Source organism: Dipteris shenzhenensis, chromosome 20 (assembly GCF_047967505.1).
Source record: "Dipteris shenzhenensis isolate YYH24624 ecotype China chromosome 20, Dip_SZ_1.0, whole genome shotgun sequence".
Taxonomy (NCBI): Eukaryota; Viridiplantae; Streptophyta; class Polypodiopsida; order Gleicheniales; family Dipteridaceae; genus Dipteris; species Dipteris shenzhenensis.
In genome coordinates this window covers 5,730,889-5,753,030 of record NC_141615.1, presented here as the reverse complement: position 1 = coordinate 5,753,030, position 22,142 = coordinate 5,730,889, and the positions used below count along the sequence as shown (strand labels likewise).

The 22,142-nt window shown below is 43.5% G+C and overlaps 1 protein-coding gene across 1 annotated transcript in view; it reads right to left on the bottom strand.

The window, feature by feature from the left end:
• Nucleotides 1-22,142, bottom strand: part of LOC147889172 (zinc finger (CCCH type) helicase family protein) — a 174,901-nt gene that overhangs the window by 14,402 nt on the left and 138,357 nt on the right. The window contains 2 exon segments of the mRNA XM_087391904.1: nt 18,439-18,619; nt 18,756-18,902. Coding sequence (XP_087248030.1) covers nt 18,439-18,619; nt 18,756-18,902 — 328 coding nt within the window.

Here is a 22,142-nt window from a genome sequence, read left to right as displayed (position 1 = left end):
GGTTGACTGCTGCGGGGCTAAAAGCTTTGGAATCCTTTTGGACCTACTTGGGCTTTCTACCAATTAGTATCATTTCTTGATTCTGGGTGAGTGTCAGCGCCCGCTCGTAATCGAATGGGCCGAAGTTCTGGACCGGAAAACGAATGTTAGTATCCAATCCCCAAATTAATTGCTTCATCTTATTAGACACACACAATTGCTGCACCAGTGTGATGACCTTGTCACAGTAAGACAACACAGGTAACCCATTTTGGGAGAGACGAGAAAACTCACCCTCCAAGTTAAGCATATACTGTGGCAGTAGAAAACGGGCTTTGAGATCGGTAACAAGCGTTGCCCAAATGAATTTCATCTTAAAAGTGATTGGGTCAGTCTGCTTACTAGCCCAAGGTTGCCACTAGGTAACCGCCTCACCCATAAGGTGAGGGGTTGCTAGGTAGACTTTGTCTTGCTCATCTTGAATCCGTGCTAATGGAAAATGAGCGACGAACTGATGAATAAAATAAAGGATAGCTGAATGGTCACACTTCCCATCATGCTTAACAAAATTGGGTGTGGACCGGGTGAGTGGTGTGTTACCTTTGTCGATGATGAAGCTATAGCGGTGATAGCGACCGCACTCAAACTAGCTTGCATAGTAGCTAACGTCTGTTTGTGTTGGAGAAGCATTGCCTCTTGGTCTAGTTTTTGTTGCCTCTCTGACTGGGCGAGCTAATGTCCGTTTGTGTTGGAGAAGCATCGCCTCTTGGTCTAGTTTTTGTTGCCTCTCATACTTAACAAAATTGGGTGTGGACCGGGTGAGTGGTGTGTTACCTTTGTCGATGACGAAGCTATGGCAGTGATAGCGACCGCACTCAAACTAGCTTGCATAGTAGCTAACGTTTGTTTGTGTTGGAGAAGCATCGCCTCTTGGTCTAGTTTTTGTTGCCTCTCTGACTGAGCGAGCTTTGCGCGTTCTAGTGCCTCCTCATTTTTGCGTTCCTCATGCATCAACAAGAGCAATCTGTGGTTCCTCTTTCTTCCAACCACTTTTCTGCCTCTTTTTCTTCCAGACGTTTTTGTGTCTGGTCCAAATGTCTTCTTCTTTCTTCTAGCTGGGTTGAATGTTCTTCAAGTTGCGGTAGGAGGACATGATTCTGCTCCAAAAGATTCACCATCATTTCTTAAGCACAAGGCAGAAGCGTATCGTTTTTGTTGTCTTTCTCCTCTTCATAGTCATCAACTCTGACGTCTTTCCCTGAATCTTCCATGGTGCTTGATTGTGTGTCCTTTCTGAACCTCAATACAACCATACACTTGTGATAGTCAAGCTAGATACAGACCAAAGCTCTAATAACAATGTAACATGCAACGGTTATCTGATCATGTAATCACAGCAAGACCTTTAAACCTTTAGCGAGGAATTAGCGTTATGCACCATAGAGAGAGAAATGAGATGAGGGTAGAGAGAGAATAGAGTCGACAACCGATTGGGTCCCTGTACCCACTGAGTGCCCCCTCCCCCAACCAGCGGAGAATTTGCTTTATACCTGGATAACTGAAAGATACAAATAACACTCTTCAAGAGAGCACGAAAATATGCCTCTGAAGAGCACACTATGCACATGTACTACAGACTCAAAGACTTGAGAGGCAACGCCAACCAATACCAAGACATTGATGCAAGGCAAGGAAGAGGATTGTGCTCTCCACCAGTATGCAGGGTTAGAGCTGAGCAATGAGCTGAGCAAAACTGTAAAAGAGAACTGTAAAGAGCTGCTAGAACAGTACCCAAACCTTACTCCGTTTGCTGGTCCGAATCCTCAACTGTGGTGCTGCGTATACACCTTCTAGATAGGTGAACTGAAGGCCAAAAGCTGAGGCTGATCAGGGCCAACTCTGGAGGTGTTCAGGGCTGCACACAAGAGGCTGGAGGAGATCTATTGGAGGGCTGAAGGCTGGGAGAGCTGAATGCCAAATGAGGGCATGTAGGCCCCCTATTTATAGGGGCTCCAGGGCTGAGCCGAACAGCCAAACTGGCCGACTTTTTAGTCGTCTGTTTGGGCCCTTGGCCCCGTAAAAGGCAGCCTAGGGAGGGGTGCAAGGAAGCCTATAAAGGCAGCCCTTGCCCAAACCATTCCCCTTCACTTGTTCCAGCCCTCAGAGGGCCCAGAAGGGCTCGTATCCTAGGCTGGACCTAGAACTCTCTAATCCTAAGATGGAAACACTACCCTACTGTTCTCCACTGGGTACCAGTGAACAAGGACCGATCTTCTGACTTGACCTAAGGCTGAGAGACTGACCTATGTAGCTTGTGCCTGACTGTCCCTAGACAAGGGCCCACAAAGGGCTCACAGGATATGACAAAATCTCCTATTAGGGAGCTATAACGTACTTGTCGATGTAACCAGTGTGTCACCTTGCATCCAAGTGCAGGGGTGCATGTGACATTGTGTCACATGTATAACGTGGAAATGAGGCAAGAGTGCTCAATCTCCGCAATCAGTTCACATAATTGAAAATGTAGGAAGGGGATGGTTTGATTGAGCGCAAAAACACAATCAGAGGGTGGGTTGATCAGCTTGCTGGCATTGATGAGGTCATTGTAGAAAAGCAGATGGTTATGCAAGTGAGTAGGCCTTTAACTACAAAGCAAGAGTAAATTTAATAAATGGAATAAGCAAAACGATTTTGAAATGCCTCTAATTCTCAGCCTAAGGCAAAAGGAAATGGCGCATCCGGACAAGGGCAAGGAAAGACAAGCTTTAAGAAAGGCGAATGCCATTGTTGTCACAAATATGGCCATTTCATTGGCGAATGCATTGGCAGCGAGAAGAAAACACATGCTGCCTAATTCTAATTAATATTTTTAATACCTTATTTGGAAATTTCTGCATCACCTCGACCCACCTAGCCTGCCTTCCTCTCAAGTCAGGAAAGTACAAAAGTACTTAAAAGGCTCATGATTAACCAAAACCTTAAAAGAGGATCCATAAAAAATAATATATCGATAACTTTAAGGCATGTATTACTTTGCCTGTCATACTTTAATGGAGCATCACTTGACTTTTTTCTTTCAAAAGCAACTGGTCTTCCGTCTTGGAATAGAGCAACAGTTAGTGTGAAAGCACTAGCATCCGTTTCAATCATGAATGGTTTGTTCGGATACAAAATAGCTAGCATACGTGCAATAGTAACCTGATTTTTCAAGGTCTCAAAACTATCATTCAGCTCTTCTTCGTCATGCTCTTAAGAAGTTTTGTTACCAATGATTATGTGGAAAACCTCAAGGCAAGAGAGCAAAAGGCATGTAGGACACATGAAATCTCTTCCTACTCACTCGAGGAGGTGAGGACATTCAAGTGGAGCCACGGATCGAACCGAATCATCTTTTGGAAGAGCTGTTCAATGAATTGCCCCCCAAGCTCAAAAATCCAGTGCGACTAACAAACGACGAATTGCCATCCCTAACAAATGAGAAAAAGCTGAGCCACCAACTGAGCATCCCACCGAACAATAGAGAAACTAACAAAGGGAAGCAACCGATTGTGGAAGAGGCCTTCCATGCCGAATGAAGCAAAACCTCACCTACTAGAATATGATTTTGGAAGAATACCATAAAGCTTAGAAAAGACCGGATCTGACTAGCAATCTTAGATATCAGCTATTCTAATATGAACAACATTTCCAGAGATGTTATGAGGTCTGAGTATTGAGTGCGCCACGAATCCTTTGAAGCCACTCTTTCACATAGTGTTTACACTGACGGACATCGAGAATGTTGACTTTCATGCAACCATTGATTCAGACGGCTAGAGTGCGAATCAGTTAGTGCTTTCGATCTTTTATATTGCAATCAATGTGGGTTTTGAGAACAGATCTGAGGCTTTCTTTCTATGATCAGATTCGTCATGTCTGAATGATTCTCTGAGGTTTTAGTTCAATCGCCATGAGGTTTTATTTGTGCACCTCCTTTCTACCCCATTGAGTTCAAGCTAATTTGTAGAAGAAAAGGAGGTTTAAACAGTGGCGAATCTCATCATCACGAGATTTCTATTCCATGATCAAATTCATCATGTCTCAATCATTCTCTGAGGTTTTAATTCAATCGCCATGAGGTTTTACTTGCACACTCTCCTTTCTACCCCATTAAGTTCAAGCTAATTCGCAAAAGAAAAGTAGTTTCAAACAATGGCGAACCTCATCATCGCGAGCATTACGCATGGGTACAGGTAAGGCTGCGAAAATGGAGGGAACAAAACTGGATGCTCAAAAAGTACATCAAGAGAAAATCTCTGTGTAGCGCATACGCACACGCGCGCACACACACACACACACAAACGTATGTATGTATGTTTGTATGTACATTTATGTATACACACACACATGCACACACACACACACACATGTATATGTGTGTGTGTGTGTGTGTGTATATATATATATATAGAGAGAGAGAGAGAGAGAGAGAGAGAGAGAGAGAGGGGTCCGCAAGAGGCCTTGCGGGCCTATGGGACAAAGTACGGAATCAAGTAACTCATACAGACCACTGTGGGCCGGGGCAAAGGACTCACTAAGACCCTTGCTGAGTACTAAAATGCTATAATACAAAATAGCAAAAAAGTAGCAAACAACATGAGGGTGGCATGAAAATATCAAGTGCTCAGAGCTAGAGTCCCAAGTGCATGAACCAACTCCACGTATCCAGGTTCCATGGTGGCTCTCTGATGAGATGCAAAGAGCTCACGTATCTACATCTGTCGGGATGTCTCCCGTGGTGGTGGAGGGCGTGGTCTCCTTGATCTTTGGATCCGATGGGCTATGTCAAGGGTGATGCCTCGCCTCGATCAATCTTCCCTAAGGAGAGCTGAAATAGGTTGAACCTTCTTCGTCGGTGGATCCTAGAAGTGTGCATGAAAGCATTGTCGCTCTAGTCGGGCCAAGGCACCGTGCCCTCGTGTGAGTCGTGCTCTGGCTGCGTGTCATCGTGAAAACTGGCCCCAAGTATGTGTAGGACTGCACAATCTCCACTGGCTGACTCTGGTATGTATAGCTATGTCGGTGAAGCACTGTGTAAGAGGTGTTGAAGATCATGACCTTGGTCTTCCCAAGGTTAACCATTTGGTCTCTCTCTCTGCAGAACACCTCTAGGGCATCTAGATATCTTTGTAGTCCCTCTGCTGAAGATGACAGGAGGACTATGTTATCCGCGTATAGTAGAATCTGTATCATCAAGTCTGCTAGTTGTGCTCCCTCGCCTTCTAGGCGGTCTATGAAAGATGTAATCTCATCAATGTAGAGCCCGAAGAGAGTCGGTGAGAGAGGGCATCCCTACTTTACTACAATCGTGCTCTCAACCCAAGATGTGGTCTAGAGTGGAGTGCTGTCTTCGGAAACCTGCCTGCGCTAGAGCACGCTACCCATGTGCCTCTGTATGGCTCTTGATCTCCCTCTCCAATATCGATCCATAGATCTTGACCAACGTGTGGCCAATCATGAGAGTCCGATAGTTCCCAATATCCATGGGGTCGCCTGCCTTGTATATCGATACTATGATGGTGGTACTCCATGAGGGTGGGAAGCCGTGACAGATGGTGTGGTTGAACATCTGTGCTAGTACCGGAGCCAAAACCTCTTGTCCATGATCAAAATGCTCAGTCCGTGGTCCTGTGCTCTTCGGTTATGAAGCCGGCTGAGTGCAGCCCACATATTCTATGCAGTGAACAAGTGGCAAGTGGTGGGTCGGGGCATAGTGGACATATCAGGTGGTGCCTGCATCGTGACATCATAAAGAGAGCATAGATGTGCCAAACACCTGGGTCTGTGATGGGTATAGGTGGCTTCCCCTCCAATAGAAACCCCCAACCAATGGTGGGATCGCCCCGTTGAAATGAACTAATCACCTCGTCCATTTTGTGGGTGAGGAAGGCTCGCCACTTACGACGTGTCAGTCGCCGTGAAATCCGCTGTGCCTCGGGTGATGTCAAGTGGCCAAGGGCTCGCTCGTGTGTGAGGTGAGCTCTCATCTCTCTGCACTCATCATCATACCAAGGATTCTATGGCATCTTTCCTAGTGAGGCACGTGCAGATCGAGTCATGGGAAAAGACCTGATGGCTACGTCCATGACTACTGTGGAAAGGGTATTTGAGGCCTGGGCGAGGTCTACAACATCTCCAAGTAGTAGGACTGGAAGTCCCTCCGCGAAGTTACTCACATAGATGGGATCCAAGGCACAATCACAGTGAACCTGTACACAAGTGGGCGTAGCCCTCCCTGTGACTGGCGTAGTGGTAGAGATACAAAAGGCTAAGTATGAGTGATCAACACCGAGTGGGGGGAGGGGGCACAATAAAGTCGTATATCGGTGAGGCAAAGGCCAAGGGACCCAATAGGTAGTCCACTGTGCTTGTCCCTCCACCATGTGGGAAACAAGTGAGACCGCCGGATGATGGCCATCTTTGTAGACCATTGTAAATGATCAAATCATGAACAGCCCCTAACTCAAGTAGATGTCGTTCATACTCTCTCACCTATGGTGCGTCTGAAGAGTGTCTCACTATCCCGAGTTTGGCTGCATCTAGTTCTGGTACTATGAGGGAACCCGTTGCGAAGTCCAGTAGGCCCACCTGCCCATTCCCTGTGTGCATTAAAGTCACCAAGAAGGAGGATGTCCCCCTGCTTAGAGAATTCAATGATTTCATCCTGAATCGACTCATATGGGCTGTGCCCTTCTGTGGTGACCTCACGTGCATAGGATAAAGTATCTGCCGGAAAATAACACACTGCTATGAGAATCTGTCGTGCGTCTGGTAGCTAGACTTGTATCCACATGTGTCGCGCATTCTCCTCTCTCCGTGCCATTGATATGGGAGGTCTCATGTGTGATCTAAAGAGGATAGCCACTTCCCCCGAACCCTGCACACCAGTGACTCTCCTCGTCTCCTTCCTATGAGATGACTCCCATGTATATCTTGTCACGGTGGGCAGTCCTCTCTCGGGACTCTCATGTGTTTCAGTGTAGAAGACCATGTCTCTGTCAGTGTATGTCTCCGAGAAACCACCTGGATCAGACCAGAGTGTGCCATTGCAATTCTACACTGCAATTCTCAGTCCACTTTGTGTTCCCTTAGCCCGACACCATCATAATTCCCCCTCTTCTTTCTCTTCCTTCTCTTCCTTCTCCCCCCAGTCCTGATCTCCTCTCTCTCGGATGATCACCCTACCATCTTTGTATGCAGCCCATTTCCCTATGTTCCTGCTGTAGGAGGGTGAGGTCATCGTCCAGGTAGATTCGGGTTCCTATCCATGGCTGTTCGGAGCTTCATCACAAGTGGCCTTGTGGGTGCATTGGGCTTGCCAACTCTCCAAGCTGTCTCACATGTCAGATTCACACCCATTTTGGTGAACAAAGCATTTGCATCTGCCATAGGAGTATCTCCTACTATGAGGTCTCGGACTAAGACATTTAGGGCTTTACTGTTTCTCCTTTTATCCTCCTCTAGAGCATCTGAAATAAACTCTTTCTTGGGGACAACAGTACCTTTCTTGACCACATTGCTCCATTCCAAGATTGCAGCCTCTCCTTTCATGATGTTCTGGGTGAATCCAGCATGTTTACCCTTCATAGTGTCTTGCAAGAATGCCAAGTATTTTTTGAGTTTTTCATTCTCAGATTTCAGTTCATTTATGATCTTGCATCCTTCTTCTAAAGTCCCCTTTGTCCCTTTGAGCTACTTCATTTGTTCCCTAATGATGTTCAGCTCCTCGTGTAGGGATGGCTGAAGCTCCCCTTCATCTCCACGTGTGTTTGCTTTCAATTTTCCATTCTCGCCTTGAAGACACTTGAGCTTCCAAGCTCTCTATCTTGGATGTAAGAAGACAGTTTTTCATGTCCATATCCTGCATCATGTCCATCTGCATTTTCCCAATTGTTTTGCCCATTTTGCATGCATTTTTTCTTGCCATCCCTTCATGTCGTCATTCATTTGAGCACGTATGTTTGAAAGCTCATCCTTCTTGTATTCTTCCAGTTTCTTTTGTAAGCATTCAATTTCAGTATCTTGTAGCTTACATACCTCTTTGATAGTGGATAGGCATGCTTTGACATTCCCATCCTCTACTTTCTGCCCTTTGGTCCAAATTACGCTGTATTTTCTGTCCTTGTCCCCTCTGGTTTTCTGATCGGGTGAGCTTTCCATGGCCTCTCTTTTTTCTCTGATTTTTACTGATTTTTATTCTCTTTGGACTGCCCACCACCTAAGGGCTGCGCATAGCAAGTCTTTCTTGACTTGATTCTTGATTTTTGCAGGTCAGGAGCTGGTTGGAGCAGAGGTATAGGGCTGGAGTCGAGGCATGAGGGCTGTAAGGGCTGTGAACCCTGTCCTGGTCAGAGGCCTCTTCCTGGCTAGACAGGGACTGGTGGCAGCCCCTTCACGTTGGCGGGCCTGGAGCAGCCTTGAGCTAGAACACTATGTACGGGGGGGGACCTAGTAGCCCGTGTGGCCTACGCAGGTCCTTGTGGCCTGCACAAGTCCTAGTAGCCCGTGCAGCCTGCTACCAGCCACGCAGTAGCAAGGAGTCCACGTGAGGGCTAGGAGGCAGCCCATCGGGACTGAGATTGATCGCGCAGGGGCTAGGAGGCAGCCCGAGAGAGAGAGAGAGAGAGAGAGAGAGAGAGAGAGAGAGAGAGAGAGATTGATTGATGTATATCTATGTAGATTAATCCAAATGTCACTCATGTAATCTTTGTATGATTGTCTTTCTGTTCGTCAGATCGATTTCTCTGTCACATCTTTTGATGTTGAAACTGCATGTTCCCTCTTTGCAGAATGCTTCTTGTAATATAAACATCCATAGATAGACATACATGTATATCTATGCGCGCGCACACACACAATAATTTTGATTGGTATGTATCATACACATAGACACTTATTTCTTTACACACACACACACACACATACACACCTCCCCCTTTCACACACACATATGTATGCTTCCCCATCTATGAATTATTCTTTTATGTACCCCTCGTGAAATCTCCCCTTTACACTCTCTTTTTAACCGCCCCACACACCGATTCCACTAATCCTCCCATATCTCAACTAAGCCCATCTCAACCCATGCACTCGTTCGCTCCATACTTCTCTTGTGACTTAAATAAACTTCACTTGTGACTTCAACCTTATCTAAGAATCCATATGGCTGCCTATATTCCTAGGTAAAGTGATAACAAGCTGAAGAAAACATGCATTACCTGTCTACCCAAACGTAACTATGATGTTCTAACACCTAGTTTGTTTGGATGGTGGTAGGTAAGTGGACCCCGACCTCGGAACTTGGACTGCCTGAGGATTCGAAATCTTTTTTGTATTTATCAAACTCAATATTATTAAAAATTCTTAATTTTGGTCGAAATTTTTACAAACTTTAGTTTTTGCATTTTTCAACTTGAATGTCTCAAACTTTTTTTCCTTATATGTTTTCCTTTTTTTACTTCTTATCCAATTGATGGAATTAATCGTATAGCTCAATTATTGATGGGACTTTTTAATCTAAACACACACTTTGATTTCCCAATTAGCCTTTCATTGGGCTAGTGCGCCATACAATTAAATCACATCCATTGAATAATTCTTTAGCATCGATAATCCTTAGTCATTTTGGGATCAACCTTATTTTTTACTAACTTTTATATCTATTTTATAAAAGTGGTTTACGTACTTACTATTGGCATCATTTTTTCATTTTGACACTTATCATACAAATCCACTTTATTCACTTATTATCAGTAGCCTTTAGGTGGGGAGTAAGTTCCACATGGTGGGCTTACTCCCCACCATGTGGTCTTACCCTCTAGATTGGGATGGACCCCCCCCCCCCCCCTCCCACACACACACACACACACAATAATTTTTCTTTAGTAAATGTATCTCACACACATAGATACTTATTTCTTTACACACACGCTTTTTTTAGAGTGAAAACTTTGAGTGCTTTATATTACAAGAGAGCTATCCAGGAAAAAACTGGTTAGTTGAAAAAGTACATCACGCGAAAATGTCCATGTAGGACATATATATATATATCATGATCTATGCAGTGAGTTTGCAAACAATCAAAGAGCGACTGCTGCAAAGAACGACGGAAGAAAACAAAAGTAGAAAGAAAGACCAAGCTTTGAGATTGGTAAGGGACATAACTTTATAAACAGACACCAAGCTGCTGAGCTTGACGAATGCTTTGAAAAAGAGGTTCTGGGGAGAGGGTTCGAGAAACAGATGAATCACCTGAAGGAAATTGAGTCACCGAATCGGCACAAAGATGCTGAAGATAATCTTTCTGAAGAAAGAAAGAGGGAAAATCAGAGGGGAGAAGTTTAGGCGCTTTAACTCCCTCTGAAATAGTGGTCGAGGACGGCATACGCTTCCTTCCTTCAGAAATTTGGGCACGAAAAGTAACTTCAGTAGTAGAAACGAATGGCGCCGAAAGAAACGACGGTACATGAGGAGAAAACTGTATAGGAGTCGGCGCAAAAGCAACGGATGGGGCAAGCTGCACGATAGCTGGCGGATGTTGAACAAAGAGTGGCAAAATTTGTATAGGTGAAGCGGCAATCTGTACAGATGAAGGCTGGGGTAGATTGATAGCAAGGAGAGAGACGCCATGCTCCGTCGCTGCTCCTCCACACCCCGCATGTACGCACGCGCGTGCGCCACACACACTTCGGGTGAAATCCATGTATTTTTATATTACAAGAGGCGGTCCCCAAAGTAAGACAACTTTATTGTAAGACAAGTAAACAGTGTAATCTATTTGACGAACAGACATGCAATCATAAATATTGTCTGAGCAACATCTGGAAATAGAAGTACATGGAAGAAGTAGGCTCTCTAAAGACTCTCTCATTCCTATCTTTCCAGAGAGTCCAAAGTGCCCAATATCTAACCCATGTGAAAAAAAGATCAAACTCCACCCTCCGTAGATGAATGCCGAAGATCCAAAAAGGGTTGGCAAAGCAAGCAGTAGGAAAGCGGGCCTAGAGGCGCTACTAAAGAAATAGTAGGAAGTCACAAGTGACAGGGTAATTCCAAAAAAGATGGAGCAAGGATTCCCTAGGAGCAAGACATCTGTGTGCCTACGTGCCAAGAGTTGGCTAAAAGGAATAATGCCAAGCATCACTCCCCATAGAAAAAGCTGTTGACGAAGAGGGAGTTTGCAGGACCAAAGCTGCTTCAACCTTTTATGCCACCATTTGGCATTGCGCTTTAAGGACCAAATCTGATTTCCATGCTGTGAAATCCAAGGTGGAAGCATCAAAACCCTGTACAAACCAGCCACAAAGATATCGGCCAAACCCACACACACACACACACACGTGTGTGTCTGTGTGTGTGTGTGCACGCATGCGCGGGCGTGTGCGTGTCTGCTTGTGGCACTGTTTAATTGGGGCTTTACCAGTGGGATCTTTCTTGGTTGCCGTGCGCATTGCTTCTTTGGCTTGTTCTCATTCACGAGAGATAGTCTTGCATCTATTTTGGACCTGTCCTCTTGCCCAGGATTTCTTTTTCCGATTGATGCCAAGGCTTCGAGCTTGTTTTCCCTCCACTACCTTTGGGAAGCAGTTTTAGTAGTTTGAAAGACATGCTCCCATCCTGAAGTATGATTAATTCTTCTCCTGGAGTCGATATTGGGCTCTCTGGTCATTGTATCGTGCTCGTACCATCCCAGTATATGAGCACTCAGCACTCGTCAGTGAATGTTTTTCCCTACGTTTGAGTTTCTTTGCTTCGGTGTCTATAGGATACTCATTCCCTTGGAGACCTTCCTCAGGCCCAGTTTGAAGTTTTTTATTACTCTTTTTAGTTTTGAGTAGAAGCTGTCCCACTCTGGGACAGCTATGAATGTAATTTCTTCTTCATGCAAAGTTTCTTTTACCCCTCCCAAAAGGGTGTGTGTGGCCCATCAGATTGACAACTTTACATATTTGTTGTATAACGACCTTTTCTGATCTTGTAATTGCTTCTCCTTTCTTTTAAGGGGGCTGCAAATTGTAATATTAATACAACTGGATTTCACCCCAAAAAAAAGTGTGGGTGTGTGATGCGAGTCATGCTTGGTGTTATTCCTTTTGGTCAACTCTTGGCCCGTCACCATATTGCTCTTGCTTTATGCCACACATGTTTGGCACCTAGGGAATCCTTGCTTCATCTCTCTTGATTATCCTGTCACCCGTCTTGATTATCCTATCACCCGTGACTTCCTGTTTTTTTCATCGGCAATGCCTTCAGGATCGCTTTCCAATTGTCTCCTTTGGCAAGCTCTTTTGGATCTTTGGCATTCACCCAAGGAGAGCAGAGTTTGATCTATTCTTCACATGGTTTAAATATTTGGCAATCTGGACTCTATGGAAAGACAGGAATCATAGAGTCTTTCAAGAGTCTGCTCCTTCCCTTTTCTTCTCTTTCTGGATCTCACTCAGGCAATCCTTTTACGATTGTCAATCGGTTCATCGGATAGTTTACAGTCTCTACTTGTCTTACGATGAGAATTTCTGATCTTGTACTTGCTGATCTCTGCTTTGGGGACAGCATCTTTGTAATATAAAGACATATGGATTTCACCCCCCCCCAAAAAAAAAAGTGTGTGTGTAGGACGAGGGGGGGGAGGGGCGAGGGGGCAACGATCTTCAAGCCCCCGACCAATAGCTTCCATCCATACAGTGCCCATTCAGCGGGGCAACGTTTCGTCGTTTGGTTTTTGTCCATACAATTTTTCTCACGTACGACTCAGTTGTACTGTCCCGCTTGCGTAACTTATCCGTACAGAAAACCTCACGCACGTCTTTGGCCGTACTGTCCCGCTTTCGTTCAATCCCGCTGTCGATGCTGCTATCCGTACCTTCTTGCTGGCCGTACAGTTCCGTACAGCCTGTACAACTTGTATGGATCAGGGGCTTCCCCCTCCCGTCTGCTTTGGTTGCCATCCCTCCTCTGCTTTCCCTCTCTCTCCTTCATTTCTTTGTACTTTTCCTCGCCAGTTCTCCTGTGTGCTTTTGCTTTTCTCCTTTCCCACCTGTCTTCCCTTGTCCTGTGCATTTAGCTTTCTCTACTTCTATGCATTTAGCTTTCAGTTTACCTTTCTTCATGGCTTCAGTGAAGACTTACTCGCACAAGAAACAAAAGCAGGATTTGGGTGACCCTGTGCATGCCTCGCTTGAGACTCAACTGGTTTGTGACGATAATTATGCATGAGGGATATGAAGATACCCGCATGAATTGGAAAGACTCCGCTCCCACTGATGGGCTAATGATGGAGGTTGATGATATTGTGGATCCGGTGCGAGAATATGCTAAGCATGCAGTGATTATTTTCTTTCCAGGTCGTATGTCGGTTGCAACTGATGTGGGTAATTGGTGGACACCACTTTAGGTGGTTGTTTCGTTTGCAAAGTGCATTATGCAGCTAGAGGCTTTCTTGAAGTTATATGGTGGATGAGCAACATAAACAGATGCTTTTGGAACACTCTGCACTTTTCTATGGACAACAAATGGTTCATGTTCTCCCATGGTCACCCACCAGGGACTATCAAGCTTTGATTAGGCATCGCTGTCCGGTGTGGGTCTAGGTAGTGGATTTTCCTCAATACCTGGCTTCTTTGTTACCAAAAATTGCAGCCTCTTTGGGCAAGGTGGTGTGTCCACCATGTTTGGAATGGCAATTCCAATAGATTTTGTATGCTGTGAGACACTGACATTGCCACTCTAGAATCTTCTTCTGTTACTATCAACAATGTTGCTATGGGTAGTACTTTTTATAAGCTTAGATGGGGATTATTTGTAGGAGCTTGTTTCGAATGCAAGAAGTTTGGGCACATGGCTTCGCAATACCCTCTGGTTTTACACAAAATGCCTCCAAATGCTATGCTTGCTCAAATGCATCATAAGGATTTCTCCTGGCTCTTCTCTAGTTAAAATTAAGCTAAACAAGCCTGCTACTGCAGTCCAGGATAAGGGGAAAGCTCCGGTTGTGTCAAATGGAAATGCCTCTTGTCCGATGTCTTCTACTTCTCAATTGAAAAGTAAAGGAAAAAACTTTGCAAGAAGCTTGGCAGAGTCCAAGAAAAACTGTGACAGCACAGAGACCTCCCCCTCCTCGTACATGGAATGGTTCATCTTCAAATGGTCATACTTCTGAAGAAATTCAGGAATTGGTATTACTTGGGCTGTTGTGACAGCAAGTTGCACCCTCTTCTCTGAAGAGGAAATTACGGGTCTTTTGTCTTCTCCAATGACACTTGTATCTTCTCAGGGTCGGGGGCCGCGGATCCTGAGAGTACAAGGTTTATGTGATCCTAGGAGACTTGTCTAGGGCTATCTCAATCAATTACAGCCTGACATAGTGGCATTGCAAGAGCATAACCATATGTATGCTGGTCATTATGGGCACTTTGCTGGCTATGACATATTTTATGCGGGTGAGCATTCTTTTTCAAGTGTAATTTTTCTAGTGAAACATGAGTTCCAGCTAGTTGTTGCCCTTAACGATAGCCAAGGCAGATGGCTGATTATACAGTGTCTCATTCAAGGAAACAATTTTGAATTTACCTCGGTTTATGCACATCAATCTTCTTGCAGTAAAGATTTAATTTGGGTTGATATGCAAGGCTATCCCTGGAGACAGCATGCCTTCATTTGTGGGGAATTTAATAATGCTCCTCAATAGGGTGATAATACTTCTAGCCATAGTCACATGTTGGCTTCTAAGCGCCCTCATTGGTCAAATCTATTACTCCAGCTCAGTCTTGTTGACCTTTGGATAGAATCACAGCCAATGTTGCCAGGCTATACTTTTCAACATAATGCTCAGTCTTATTATTACACTCGTCTAGATTGTTAGTCATGGAAGAAAAGCATACATGCTAAAAGTAAGTGTGTAAAATTTAATATTTTCTTATTTTTTAAATTAGCATGCTCTTTTTGGACAACTGCTCTGGTATGGGTTGGCAGAGGGGTATCTTGTTTGCTGTCTTTTAAAAGTAAGTGTGTAAAATTTAATATTTTCTTATTTTTTAAATTAGCATGCTCTTTTTGGACAGCTGCTCTGGTACGGGTTGGCAGAGGAGTATCTTGTTTGCTGCTCTGGTACGGGTTCATCCTCAGCATTATGATTATCTTACTACTAAGTTATGGGTGGATTATGCTTTTACACATTCCGATCATGACCCTTTGTGGTTGAGGATCTCTCTTCATGAAATGCCTGATGATCGGCTTACACAAAGAAGGCTACTCATTGTGGATAATAGCTATTTGGAAGCAATGGTTTATGAAGCTGTCCACCCCCTATCGCAATAATCTCGCTTTGGCATTGACTATGCTTGGGAAGCTTTCATTGCTAGGATGCAAGCAATTATTCGCAACTATGGCAAAAATTACATGAAGACCTTGAGAGAGAATGTTGCTCATGCTAAAGTTGGGTGTCAATCTTTGACTGATCTAAGTCATGTTAGAAATCTTTCTATGGAAGAAAATCAGATTTTATGCCAGGCTAAACATTGCCTGCAATGCAATGACAATAGAAAAAACTCTAAATGGGAGACACGGGCACGACAGAGGGCTCTTTTGGATAAAGGATGTTCATCCAAAACCTTTTTTAAAGGCTTACACTATAAAAGGCACTCTCAAAGTATTTGCAGGGCTCTTCTCTCTCATGGTGTTTGGACTTCTTCCCAAGCACAGCTTGCTGCAGCTTGTGTTCATCATTTTTTTGCTCAATTTAGGAAAGCGGATTCTCCATCACAGGAGGTTATTTCAGCAAGGCAGAAATTATTACGGCATGTCACTTGCTGCAGCTTGTGTTCATCATTTTTCTGCTCAATTTGGGAAAGCGGATTCTCCATCACAGGAGGTTATTTCAGCAAGGCAGAAATTATTACGGCATGTCACTCCCATTGTCTCATCAACACGGGCTTTGGATTTGGAAACTCCTTTCACTGAAACAAAGTTAAGTGATGCTGTTAAATCATGTCGTAGATGGAAATCTTCTGGCTGGGATGGTCTCACTGTTGAATTCTTCTTAGCATATTGGGATTTCCACAAGTCTCCTTTTCTGCAAATGATAAATAGTGCTTGGCAAAATCAATACATGCCGGATTCTTGGAAGAAAGGGATTGTAAAACTTCTGCCCAATAAGCCAATCTGCGAATCTTTGGGAGGCTTGTCACTCTGATGTTTGTTACTTATAAGATCGTCACCAAAATGGTGGTTCATCGTATCAAAGAATATTTGGATGATGGCCTTCATCCAGCGCAATATGGTTTTATTCCTCGTAGGCATATCACTGACAATTGCCAATGCCTATGTTAAGATTGAGTATGCCAAGCATACAGAGCAGAATGTTCTCTTGTTGCAAGTAGAAATTGCAAAGGCTTTTGACACCATCCAATGGGATTTTATAGCTCAGACCATGCAAGCTTTGGGTTTCGGTCAAAAATTGCAGCATATCATCTTTTGACTCTACAATGACAGCAAAGCTACACGCATCTTGTCGGGGGATATTTCTGAAGCTTAGACAGTTCGCCAGGGCTGTCCTCTTATTGCTATTCTATATGCTATAGCCACGCATCCTATGCTTCTTTACATCAATCATTTGGTGGCGATTGGCATGTTACATGGCTTGCACATTCCTGGAAGTCGTCCTTTGATTGCTTAGGCTTATGCAAATGATTCTTTTTTTGTGCCGCGGAATATTGAAAGGGACCTGGCTGCGCTTATGCAAGCTCTCTCAGTGTATGGACTGTTTGCTGGCCTTCATGTCAATTTTCAGAAATCTCGCTTGTTGCCTTTGCACTCTAAAGATTGCAGTGTGTGTGTGTGTGTGTTTCATCCATCCATCCATCCATCTATCTATCTATCTAACCACAATCTACTACTACAATTAGCATACAGGCTCCATTCCCTTCTAGATCTCCATGCATGACATTTATCCCCAACTATTACAAAAAAATTACGATAGACATACACATGTATTATGCTATATACACTTTCGTTAGGATTACCCTTTCTAACCCACTGAATCCACCTCTAGGGTCTCTGCTTACCCCATAGGTCACTGGCTTATGTGGGTAAGTTAAGATGTAACAATGTCATTTCCCGGAGATGGTCAATGAGAGCCAATCTACCTCTACGATTAGTCTATATTGGTGTGTTTGGGCCCATGAATATCGTTTCTCTTGGAGGGGCAAAATAGTATCACTTTTTTAGATGACTACACCCAGTTCACCCACATCCTTCCGATGAAAGTAAAGTCTGAAGTATTTAGCATATCGAGAGTTTGGTGCACGGGCACACAATGCAAGTGGATGCAAACTTTAAGACTTGAGCTGGTCACGAACACACTAAAATATACCGAGCATTAAATGGATGCCTTCATCAATTGTCTCTATCCATCTATTGTGTACAAGCACGTTCGCTTGATTCCTATTGTGAGATGTTTAATATCTTAGCCAAGATCATCACATTATTGGTCACTCTCAATTCTCATTAACGAATCTAGAGCTTGTTGAACTTCCACGTGAATAGCAATAAGAGTCAAACTTCATGAGTCCCCCGTGTTTCGGTTGTTGGAGATATTGATGCAGTGGTCAATGATATGGCTAGGGGCCACTTTTTCCCTCACTAAGGTTCCCCTTAACCATGGTTAGTGTATTAGTATGGAGCTTGATAGTTTTGAGAAGCGGTCACACAATGTTGTATTGCCGTTACTACTACCTCTACCATGCATGATGCACTTATATGTATCCTCATGATTGACGCTTATACTCTGATTTTGAGTACATTGCTGTGTTTAGCTTCATGCTCAAAGAGAAAGAGAGAGAGAGATTAGCATCCGCAGTAGCGGGAGACCAAAAATTATCGAAACAAAACAGGTAGCTATTACATCAAAGCACCCTGTGGGATTGCACAAAGCATATCCAAAGGAGTGAGTAAAACTCAACTCAGCTTATTAAAAGTCCTACAGTGCCATCAAAACTCCATAAAAGAGATGACTATGCACCTATAGAGTTCGTGCTATTCTCAAAATCCTTGCATAGGCTATATACTATAATCTGTAGAATTTAAACTACATACTTGTATTTATTATACCTATATTTGTTCAACAAATAGGGAAGGAATAGAATGAATTGAATTTTTGCTGATAGAATCACATGAGTATAGTCTTCTATTATCAGTGCATATAGAGGCAGTCAAGGCTTTGAGATTATATGCTATGATGTGATCTGTCAATTTGCATGCACTTATGAGTTTACCTTCCTTTGTCGTAATCTTTGTACAAATTGAACTTTTGAAGGCCACATTGAAACTCACAGCAACCCATATAACATGGCCTTAAGCAATTCTACTACATACTCCTGCTCACAGATACGAATGCTTGAAGTGCTGAAGAAAGCAGAAAAATACCTTTCGGGTCATTGATTGCCTTTGATTCTGCGCAGCTGAGCATCAGAACTTGCTCTCTCAATGAAAGAAGCTGCATGGAAGGTGTCTCAAATTCTGCAAAAGTGCAGTACACATCCTTTGGAACCATACGAAATACTTTCCCATCACAAACACGCCCTGTCCGTCCTTTGCGCTGGTCTGCCTGATTAAAAAATCACACACTATATACATATGAACCTTCCCACTCAAAATAGCACTTAATTAAGTGTAAGATTGACTTCATTCATATGAAATCAGACATAGCATTTAGTCAATCTCCATAATCCTGAAATCCATACCTGTGACTGTGAAACCCATACCAGCCGTGGTATGCACTTCTTTCTCTGATTGTCCCAATAAATCTCTAAAGAACGGCAGGAATCAATGACATATGAAATGCGAGGTATGGTGACTGATGACTCTGCCACGTTTGTTGCTAGTATCACCTATCATAACCATAACAAATTAAAGAATTCCAAGGGCCTAAATACCACAAGATCTATATAGGTGATAAAGCTACTGCCAAAATATATAGTTGGTCGAAAAAAGGAAAATAAAATCTATGCCATTAAAGCACCTCCACAAGGGTTATAACAGATGACTAATCCCTATTCATTGCAAATATCACCTGTTATAACACTAGCTGAAGAACTAAAACAAGAAGATCAACACCACAATATTAACATTAACATTAACATTAACAAACTGTCCTTCAGATTTGAAGGGAGAATGATTATAGCTTTACAGCGGGATATCTACGACAGGGTTAACAGAGAAGAATATTAATTATGTTTTCCAGCACCATAGTTCATGCTCTGCAAGACTGATTTGTTCGAAGGCTTGGATAAATGCAACAATAGAAACCAGGAGAGCCATCGCTAAGTGGAGTCCAGGTGAACTTGAGGAGGCACACACACGATCCTCAACATCTCTTCATGAGTGCAGCCTGGGTGCTGCCGTACATTTTGGCATGGTCAAAACGAGTGAAGCTCCTTGATAGTTTCGTGTGATCAAGGATCTGATTTGATGTAGCATAATGTAATTGAGTCCGGCATTTGTTTCCGTGTGTGTATCATGCTCGAGATTCTGATCGTGGTACTAGTCTAGTGTAGGACCAAAGAAAATTGTTTCAATATCAAGGCCCCCATATAGTTTCCATTGTGCATCAAGGGGTAGGTCGGCGAGTCTCGTGATATCCGATAAAGAGCTATCAAGGTGGAGATCGCAGGTTTCCCTGGATAGTACTTCCTTTCCAAGAAGTTTGGATGCTTCATGTTACGCTCAAGTTGAGGCAACATGACCTCGAAAGGGTCAATCGACATTTTCCTTTATAAAGGATCAATGTTTACATTATATTTATTGGGCTTCATGTAAATGGTCAAAGGGGTTAATATCAAGGTCCTTGATGAGGGTGACAAGGCACTGACTAGATGGGTCTAAGGCTATGGGTCTTAAATGCATTAAGTGTGGAAATGTGCCTAGGGGCAAGTGAATAAATTGATATCCCAAGAGAGGGGTAGTAAAGATGCATTTAAGAGGTACCTTAGAATGAAGACATGTGGCATACTAGATCCATCTAGGGAATTGGGGCTTGGTGGAATATGCAAGCTGGAGCTTTCACGTAGGACTCTTGTTCTGAGAGTTTGCTACCACCGAGAATTGGTTGGGAGGATAATCTGAGTGCCTGTCCCATGATTGATCGTTGAATTGGAAGAATGGAACAGGTTGTATGTTAGTGTTCATGACATTTGGTATCAGAGCGTTAGGTCACGAAGGTGCAGGAAGGCTTGGCCAGCGAGCTCTATGTGTATAAACGTATGAATGTTCTCCAACTTCCGAGCTCAAGCAATTCAGAACGCTCATGGAAAAAGGGTATGCAAATGTTGGTTGTAACTATAATAAAGGCTATCGAGTTCACGTCTCAGGCAAAACTTTCGAAAACTGAGTGCTGCCGAGTCCCGACTAAAAGCTTCAAAGTTCAGCCTTAAGGTCGTTTGGAAGCTTGTGCGGGAGAACTGCATGTATACAAGGAACTTGAATCGTGATTCTTGGGGCTGACTCCTGAGGCGTCCTAGTAAGGCCAGATAAGATTTACGGTGGCTCATGGAGTCTCGAACAGGGTCAGCGCAATTAATTCTTGTTGTTGGGATTGACGGGGGCAGTTAGTTGAAGCTTGAAGGGCGTTTTGAAATCGTGTGACTCGGATATTGGTTCGGAAGGTTTGGGCGATGAAGTAAATTTTGATATGGCGATAGATAAAGGCACTTACATCGTGAAGCCAGAGGGCTGATGTCGAGATTATCTTGAAAGGCAGATGATCGTAATATCCACGACTGCAAGCAAGAGAATCCAAACATGAAAAGGTTTGTTCGCTTTAAAGAGGGTGCATAGATCGACGTCGTACTTACCAGTGGCGCATGCATCGATGCTCTCAACATCTTTTAAAAATCTTGGTGGTCTATAGTTACAGAGCAAGGACGATGGCCCGTCTCGGAAGCGAACACGAGATAGAGAAGAGACTAGTCTCATGGGTCGCTCATATGCATGAATTCGCTCATGGAGTTCGACTGAGTATTGAAGTGGCTTGCAGAGACAAGTTGATCTTTTCATGCGACACAAATGACCAGGGAGCTTTCTTTGCTTTTTAAAATCAGTTGTGGTATATGTTCATTCATTTTACCTTAAGATTTGAGGTTTCTGAGATTGTAGATATTTCCCTAGTATAGAAAAAAGATATTCTTCTTGATTCTCAGCTATTTTCACTTGATGGTTACCCCTGGTTCGACACCTTTTGTGGTTGTGAGATTGAAAGCAGTTTGTAAATACAGTTTTAGGCGGTGTTTTATTTATTTATTTATTTATTTTAAAAACACACATTGAGCTTGGGATTAGTATCGAAACCTTCGTCAGAGAAATTTATCAGTGGCTGAATACACTGATAAGTTTAGAGAGAGTGTAATGAAAATTTATGAACCTCTACCTCAATCAATACAAGTAAAAGATTTTATCTTTGGACTGAATGATCAGATCAAGATGGAAGTTCAAACTAAGTATGCGAACACGCTAGACGAAGCAATTGCCATAGCCCTGAACTATGAGGATGCCAAAGGGAACAGACTAAGTGGGTTTATGCAGATTAGGACTCAGTATGAGTACCCGAAGAAAACTGGGTTTAAGAAGAAATGGATTAACAAAGGGAGTGCCTCACAGCCTAGTGGTCAAGCCAAGTAGGTGAAGCCAGTTGAGACTCCTAAACCAAGTACCACCATTGGAGTGAAAAGAAAAGTAATACCAATGGCAGCCCGGGCTTGGTTGAAGTCTTCTTTGAACCCCGAGCAAAGAGAAAAAGCGAGGAGAGAAGGCTTGTGTTTTGGATGCCTTCAGCCTCATTAGTGAAAAGATTGTCCATGAAACAAGGATCGTCGGGTGGCTGAGATGGTGATCTTAGAATGCGACGTGGAAATAGAGGAAAGTCCCAGAGCAAAACAGATGCAGATTCACCTAGCGAGATCTTCTTAAAGGTCAGTACCTGTTTTGTTATGTGTGTCTATTGCTAAGCTAGTAAACAGTGCACCTGATCATATCCTATCAAAGCCCGCAGCAATGGGATATACAACCTTTAACGATATGGAGTTAATTAAGATAAAAGAGCAAGTAGCCAATCATGACGTCGTTGTGTTGTTTGA